This window comes from Pygoscelis adeliae, unplaced genomic scaffold (assembly GCF_000699105.1).
Source record: "Pygoscelis adeliae isolate BGI_AS28 unplaced genomic scaffold, ASM69910v1 Scaffold479, whole genome shotgun sequence".
Classification (NCBI taxonomy): Eukaryota; Metazoa; Chordata; class Aves; order Sphenisciformes; family Spheniscidae; genus Pygoscelis; species Pygoscelis adeliae.
In genome coordinates this window covers 246,235-254,673 of record NW_008825453.1, presented here as the reverse complement: position 1 = coordinate 254,673, position 8,439 = coordinate 246,235, and the positions used below count along the sequence as shown (strand labels likewise).

Below are 8,439 nucleotides of genomic sequence, written 5' to 3'. Positions count from 1 at the left end.
CCTATGAAGTTCTTTGACACTACACCTACTGGGCGGATTCTCAACAGGTTTTCCAAAGACATGGATGAAGGTATCTCTCACTGTATGCGCTGTAGATCCCACATTCAGACCTCCCAGTTAACTCCTGAATACTCTCCAGTCTCTTGCTGTTGGGATGATTGTACCCTATATCCATTGCCAAATGTGTACTTGTAATAGGCAAAGCAAGAATTGGGACGTACCTGGGTTGTTATTCTGGAAGGCAGCTGATACCTCGAGTCTGTCCGTTCACTTAGAAAGACGAAAATATGCAGCTGCTTTTGTACCTACAAACTGCACATAGACTTTTAGCAGTTAATGCAGGGGGAACCTAGAGTATCAGGGTGAAGCTGATGTGCAGCAAAGGTGGTAATTAGGTCAGAGTTGCATTAGTGCTATTTCTGTAAATGGGAATAATTGGAAAGACTACTAGCATCTCAAAAGATAAAAGCACCCTTAATGAAAATGTACATTTTTAATTTGAATAAGCCATGAGAAATCACTGTCCTTGTCAATGATGATGTACAGCTAGACTGAATTGCTTTGTATAGGTTATTTTAGCTTTCTGTACTCAAGATCTTCCTCTTTTCCTTCCATCTTTTCCAGTTGATGTTCGTTTGCCATTTCAAGCAGAAATGTTCATCCAGAATGTCATCCTTGTGTTCTTCTGTGTGGGAGTTATTTCTGGGGTTTTCCCCTGGTTCCTGGTGGCAGTGGGGCCCCTCATTGTCCTGTTCACCGTTCTGCATGTTGTGTCTAGGTAAGTGCATCAGCTGCTTTGACTAAACGTAGAGATACTTTGACCGCTTATTAAGGACATAGGGTTCTTCAAATATATACGCATCAATGTAGCGGTTGGCATATGGTGGTTTTACGTGTTGCTTAAAAGTGCTTCTTTCCTTCCAGAGTCTTTATCCGAGAGCTCAAGCGTCTGGACAACATCACACAGTCTCCATTCCTGTCTCACATTACATCTAGCATACAGGGTCTTTCCACAATCCATGCCTACCACAAGGGACAGGAATTTCTGCACAGGTCAGTCTAGATATCCATCTGAGAGTGGTGGAGCGCAAAGCAGGGTGCAACAGGTTTACATTCAGAAAGATTTATTAATGGGATCTATAGCTGATGGCATACATTGGCTCTAAGAATGAAAGGTACTTTTCGGGGGGAAAAAATGAGGGAGAACAAGAAGGAGAAAGGAAAGGGAAAACTCCCCAGTAGCCAATGGGGAAGAACAGTGATAGGGTCCCAGGTGAATGCCCTCCTCTGGAGTTCTCTGCAGTGCAGCAGGTGGCAATGATAATGGTGAGGGCAACTTTTTGGCCATAGTTTTTCCCTAGTAGTATATACTTTTCATCAGGTCCTGCTCATACTTTCTATTGGTTGTTTCTCCTTGTTGATGGTATTAGCATTGGTTAGAGCATGCTAACAAAACCTCAGTGTGCATATTGATGAGCTGTTAGTCTCTGTGCACATGTATAATTGGATAGCATTTATCAAGTATTTAAGTGACTGTTAGCCACCTTGTTGTGCACTATGCTTAGTTTTCTCTAGTATAAACTAAAATCTGCAAAACAAATGTTAGTGAGGGAAAGTGAAACATTACTCATGTGAGTGGTAGTTGCTTCCCATGGGAACCTGCCATAACAATATCGGGGTTTTGCAGGTGCAAGGTCATAAGACCAACAGCGTGGGAGCACAGGGAAAATTGCCACAGAAGCTCTGGAAAGACACTGCTACACCAGCTTAGATGAAAAGTTGCAGAGGTGCTAATAGCAGTCCCTTAGCATTGCTGCTGCTAGAGCACTAAGGCACTGCCCATGCTGTGCAACAGTGATTGGTGTAAAACTGAGTTGCACGATCAGAAAATCTAGTTACTGGCTTTGTGAATCCCTCAAGTGTCTCCCCCCATATAATTTTCTCAGCTCCGCAGTGTCAGGATTGTAAATTAAATGGTTATAAATGTGTTTTAATTAGTGTCACCAGTCCTGTCAAAACTTAGTGTAGCTTTGCTATTTTATACACAAGTGTAAAAGTATATATTCTGTGCATATTCTGAAGCACTGCTGCTGTTACCCATGGAGTAATTTGTAGCCATCGAGCATCCTCTGGGAGGTCTTGCATAGGTGAAGTTGTGGTGAAAGTGTGTGTAATGTCCCTGAATTTTGATTCACTCCCAGTATAATTCGCTGTTGTACGCAGAAACTTGGTAATTTGACTTCCGAGAGTTTGAGCTAAGTAGGTATCTGACATTATTCAGGAAAGTTTGTAAACCTTGCTTTCATGGCCTAGTTTGAGACTTCCACAATGATGGACTAGTCTTCCCACCCTGAATTCTGATACTGGCACAGGGACTTAAGTAGCTCTGCTATTTGTAGAACATCAGGCTCGTGGAGGTCTGCTAACCTTTCCTGTATTTGTTTCAGGTATCAGGAGCTCCTAGATGACAATCAGGCACCGTTTTACCTGTTCAGCTGTGCAATGCGCTGGCTAGCTGTACGGCTGGATGTTATCAGCATTGCTCTTATCACAACCACTGGCCTTATGATTGTCTTAATGCATGGCCAGATTCCTCCTGCATATGCTGGGCTGGCTATCTCATATGCTGTGCAAGTGAGTATGTCCACATACTGTAATATTTAATTTCTCATTTAATGCAGTTATTGCTAGAGAGTAAAAGTAACACACCATTGAAAACTTTCCTTAATGCACTACAATGGAAGAAGATACTCTTACCCTTTTTGCTAATGGAGGGGAAAGCAATTCACAGTCAGGACCTCTTGCTAGCAGCCAGATTGCAAATTAGGAGGAGCTAGGTGCTTAAGGCTATTGTTTTGGGGACCTGCCTCCTTTTAAATTATGAAGTAGAAACCGTTTCAGGCTCTTAATGTGCTGCATATTGCAATTTTCCTGGGTATTCCAGAAATTGGATTGATGGTACGTCAGACATCTGCCAAACTGATGTCTTAATGTATTGCCTGCAGTATGTTTTCACAGCGTACAGCATCCTGTGTTGCAGCTGTGCGGGTTAGATAGGCTTCAGGGCTTGGAATACTTGCTATTAGAGCTTGTTGTTTGGCCTTTTCTGCCTCCTGGTGGTAGTAACGTGAAATTACAAAACTTAGACGGCTAATGTTTAAAGATGTTGCTTGTGGGAAACCTTTCTAAACTTCTGGCTTTTAAAGTGATTAATAAATTATGGTTATTTTAAAATTAACTTAACTAAAATTAACTTGCCTTGGGCACCTTAGCTATGTGGTGCCCAATGCCAAGAGTACTTACGTCAAGTATCATAGAATCATAAAATCATTTAGGTTGGAAAAGACCTTTAAGATCATTGAGTCCAACTGTTAACCTAACACTGCCAAGTCCACCACTAAACCATGTCCCTAAGTACCACATCTACATGTCTTTTAAATACCTCCAGGGATGGTGACTCCACCACTTCCCTGGGCAGCCTGTTCCAATGCTTGACAACCCTTTCGGTGAAGAAATGTTTCCTAATATCCAATCTAAACCTCCCCTGGTGCAACTTGACGCCATTTCCTCTCGTCCTATCACTTGTTACTTGGGAGAAGAGACCGACACCCACCTCGCTACAACCTCCTTTCAGGTAGTTGTAGAGAGCGATAAGGTCTGCTCTGAGCCTCCTTTTCTCCAGGCTAAACAACCCCAGTTTCCTCAGCCGCTCCTCATAAGACTTGTTCTCCAGACCCTTCACCAGCTTCGTTGCTCCTCTTTGGATGCGCTCCAGCACCTCAATGTCTTTCATGTAATGAGGGGCCCAAAGCTGAACACAGTATTCGAGGTGCGGCCTCACCAGTGCCAAGTACAGGGGCACGATCACTTCCCTACTGCTGGCCACACTGTCCATTAGGTTCATCTCTTAATTCAGCAGTAAATCACAGCTCTCTAAATCTGTCTTCGTTTTCTTCCATCACGCCAGTTAACAGGGTTATTCCAGTTTACAGTCAGACTTGCTTCAGAGACAGAAGCTCGCTTCACCTCAGTGGAGAGGATTGATCACTATATCAAGGTAGGACAATAATATATTCAACTGCCTGTTTTAAAATTTCTTGTTGCTTGCTATGTTGCTGGCATAAGAGAAGAGAGAGTCAGCCATAGTCTGCCTTGGTATAGAATGTATGTTTCCACTCTTGTAAACACGATAATGCATGTACTGTAATACTGCAGAATGAATTTGTGAAGCATGTATATAGGCATTGGCAGGATGAATGGCACAAGAGCTGGCAGGTAACTAAGCTCACAGGCATCACTTGCCTGGCATCACTGAAGTTACATAAGGATATTGAAAGTTCGCTGACATTCTCAGTAAAGGGTGGAGTGTGTGAAAGGGGTAACTGGGAATTCAATATTTTACAGTAAAAGGATGGTGTTCTGGCATCCTTCATTCCAAACCAAATAGAACTCCTTCATTTAAACACAGATAACTCTTTGTTATTTTTATCTACATGTAATTCTGCTTCATCCTAATAAGTCTACTACTTTTTCCACAGCTATCTTATATAACATATTTCTATATGCTTAAAAAGTCAAGGCATTGCTCTCATTGCAAACATGAGAAATGTGCTAGGCTAAACATGAGAAATGTGCCAGGCTAAATACTTAGCAAGCTGCTCTGATTATCTGTAACCCTTTCTTCATAACTAGGATTTGTGTATGCAGAACTGCGTGTAGGTCAGTGGGGAAGGTGTAGCCAGGAGAAAGCCTTTCACTGGGTCTGGTCTTTGAGGTGAAAGGCTTTTTTACTTAATACACATTCCCTCTAACTTCAGAGGGAGAGATATATCTATTTGGTAAATCTGGGCTATGTAGTAGTTGATATTTGTAGAACTTTTTTTAGCCTGTGGATTTAATACCAAAGAGAAAAAAAAAAAAAAAATTTAAAACTGCCCAGTCCCCCAGTCCTCTTGTGGCATCTAAGTAGAAAATTTCTGTGTATGGAAGACTTGGTGACCGTACACAAGCTGAGAACTGTGTGCCACATACTGCCTGGTATCTCTCACTGGGCTGAGATGGGTTTATCACTGTCAGGCCTTCAGTGGCAAAACCTATAGTTGTAGGCTGTTGGTTTGTGAGGCTTTTTTGTTGGTTTTTTTTTCAGTTACGATCTATCATTCTATATCACTGTTAAGCAATGCTTTATGTGATTTTTCTTATTTGGATCTCTAGACAGCCATTTTATTATGAAACTGTAAACCTAGTCTGAATCTAAAGTGAAGGGGTGGGTGAGCGGTGAAGCACCATGCAGGTTCTGTGTCTCACCAAGTCCCAGGCTTGTCTTCTTTCAGTGTGGGTCTGAGGTTGCTGTTATGAGCACCAAGCTCAAAGAACCGGAGTACTATCGTAGAAGATTGCTGTTTTTCTCAAACCCTTGGGGTACAATTAATCTGCCTCTAACTAGATGTTGCAGATGTCCATAACTGACATAGTCCCTGTGGGATGTCTCTAGGGTCAATGTAGGAAATGGCTATCTCCAGAAGACAATTTATTATCTATTCTAAGTGTTTATATTAGATTGAGGAAAATCACACTCCAGAAATGCTATCTTCTTTGTAGTGACTATAAAGGAGTTGACAGGGCCTGGTTCAGTTAAGAGATTTTTACTTTATATGTGTTCAAAGTTACATGAGATGAAGCCCACAACAGGATTTCTGCCATTCTCTGAGGCTGCTTGTGCCAAATATGGAAAAGTGACCTTGGCTTCGTTCTAAACGTGCTATAAAGGCACAGGTTTGGTTTTCAGAGGTTCTGCTCTTCTGTTTAATCTGTGAACTGCTTAATGAGGGGGCAGAGTAAAATAGCAAAAGTGAGCAAGCTGGAAGGGGCCCGACTGACTTAGTCATTTAATAGAACAGGGGAGAATGAGGAAGAGAAGGAGGAAGGTAGCATTTGTACAGTGGGTCATGTGGATGTTCTCTTCTGTGTCAGTATCAACAGACTTTGGCATGGCATAGCAAATGGGACACAGAAATACAGCAGATTTTGCATCCAGAAGCATCCAGTCTTTGGAGTGCCACAAAACTCAATAGGATTGCGCTCATAAATAATATGCCTAAATACATTTTGAATTCCATTGATGAAAAACATTGTTGTCTAGAAGGACCACTGTCGTTATTGAGGCAACAGGAGGGGAATAGCAGTGTGGTCAATGTAACACAGCAAACTTCTGAACCACTGGGCCTGCATCCAGCCACACAGCTCATCATAAAACTGCCATAAACTGATATGGGCCAAGTCTGCAGGGAAGAACTCACACTGAAAGCTGCAACTGATATAATTTTCCTTTCTGGTGTTTTGTTTACTGGAAACTGAACTTCTGGTTTTGTTTTAAAGACACTTTCCCTGGAAGCTCCTGCTCGAATTAAGAATAAAACTCCTCCTCTGGACTGGCCACAGGAAGGTGAAGTTGTTTTTGAAAATGCAGAGATGCGGTACCGAGAGAACCTTCCTCTAGTACTTAAAAAAGTGTCCTTTATTATCAAACCGAAGGAAAAGATTGGCATTGTGGGAAGGACAGGCTCAGGTAAGGAAAAACACTAAGCAGAGTTAAATTACTACTTTTACAGAATGGGAATGGAATAGAGTGGGGCAGTCATATTGGTTCTCCTCTGTCTTTTCTGTGTGTTTGAATAAATTGTTAATTGCACAGGAGTGGTCCAGCAGTCTGTCAGTGGTGGATTCTGTTCATGTGCATACATAAGGAAGATCCCTGTAAACAATAATGGAAAAACTTTTCATTTAAAGTAGAGGGATATCCTACTATGCCTGAGCCAGTATGCTCATAATGTTTAACACCCCAGGCCACTTACCAGCACAGAATGCTACCTACGTATTCCTTGCAGCTTATTTGACTCTCTTGCAAGTTTTCTGTACTGATGCGGCAGCCAGGTTTGGCTCTAAGCTATCTCAGAAGTTTGTAATGCGAGGAATCAAAACCCCTGTTTGTGAGCTGACTTAAACCAGCTCCAAAATGTAGTTTCTAAATAAGCAGTTAATATTGCTGTATTTGGTTTATGTGGCAAGATTTTTGGTAGCAGGGGTGGGGTGCCACTGCAGGGGGTGGCTTCTGTGAGAAGAGATTAGGGGCTGCCCCTACAATTTAGGAGTTTAAATGCTGAACCCCAGCATTTACCAGCATTGTTTGCCGGGACTTCGTGGTATTTTAAAACACTTTTCTTACATGTGGACAGCTTTTAAAATGCTTTCGCATCTCAAAGCTGCTATGACTGTAGAAACACTAGTATTGTTTTTCCTGTCTCATTTTTAGGGAAGTCTTCCCTTGGAATGGCACTCTTTCGTCTGGTTGAACTGTCTGGAGGCTGCATTAAAATTGATGGTGTGAAAATAAATGACATTGGTTTGGCAGATCTTCGCAGCAAACTCTCAATAATTCCTCAGGAACCTGTGCTATTCAGTGGCACTGTGAGGTTAGTGAGACTGTAAGAAGGAAAAAGAGGGCTACCACCTTATACTTGAACTCAAATAGGTGCCTGGTGACATGTTAGTTCTCAGGCATCCTAGCTTCTGTTCTCTGGTTTTGAAACAAAAAAAGCACAGCTAAATGATTTTAGCTGGCCCAATGCAGAACTGGATGTGATCATCCTCTATGAAAGTCTTGTTTTCTGTTTAGATTTGCTTGAAGTTTTTGTATCTTTGTCTTCCATCTCTACTCTTTTGTTCTTCGGCTACTCTAACCCTAGTGTGCTGGGAGCATCTGATTTCCTTGGCAAGGAAATTCTGTCAGTGGAAGGCTAGATGGGAATCATCCATCCGGATGAATTAGCACACTGCTGTTTTGCTGTTCGTTGCTGAATAAAAATTCTGGTTATGTTTTCTGCTTCCCCTTCCAGATCAAACTTGGATCCTTTCAATCAGTACAGTGAGGAACAGATCTGGGATGCTTTGGAAAGGACTCACATGAAGGAGTGTGTAAGTATTACGTGCCCTGTGAGATACGTGTTTGTGTTTTGGCTTTCAAACCTACATGTTCTGTTAGTAGCTGCTTCAGAGACCTTAGATAAAGCCTTTTCTTTGCAAGTTTTTTCCCTTATTGGCTATGCTTTATTTCTAGTAATGAGACTGAATTTTTGGAGAATGTGCCATATTTCGGATGTTTACTTTTTTAGTATATAGCATAGCAGAGTGTTGCTTCATCACAGGGACTCCTAGGGTGTTACAATATTTCACGTGATATTTTTCTATATGTGCCTTAGGTGTGCATTCTACATTTACATTTGTGAGTGTAAATGTCACACATGCACATTTATACTGAACTTAAAATCTGCCCTTTGCGAGGCCCTCTGCAGCAAGTCTCACTGCCATGACATTTCCAATTCTTCTGTTCTTGTAAGTCAGGTGGCATGGGGCTGCATGTGTGGCTATAGTACGTACGCT

At 41.9% G+C, this 8,439-nt stretch overlaps 1 protein-coding gene across 1 annotated transcript in view; it reads left to right on the top strand.

Moving 5' to 3' along the window:
• Nucleotides 1-8,439, top strand: part of LOC103922962 (multidrug resistance-associated protein 5-like) — a 48,369-nt gene that overhangs the window by 35,868 nt on the left and 4,062 nt on the right. The window contains 8 exon segments of the mRNA XM_009331193.1: nt 1-70; nt 625-778; nt 925-1,053; nt 2,448-2,634; nt 3,968-4,057; nt 6,379-6,568; nt 7,313-7,472; nt 7,896-7,974. The exon segment at nt 1-70 is cut by the window's left edge and continues 40 nt beyond it. Coding sequence (XP_009329468.1) covers nt 1-70; nt 625-778; nt 925-1,053; nt 2,448-2,634; nt 3,968-4,057; nt 6,379-6,568; nt 7,313-7,472; nt 7,896-7,974 — 1,059 coding nt within the window.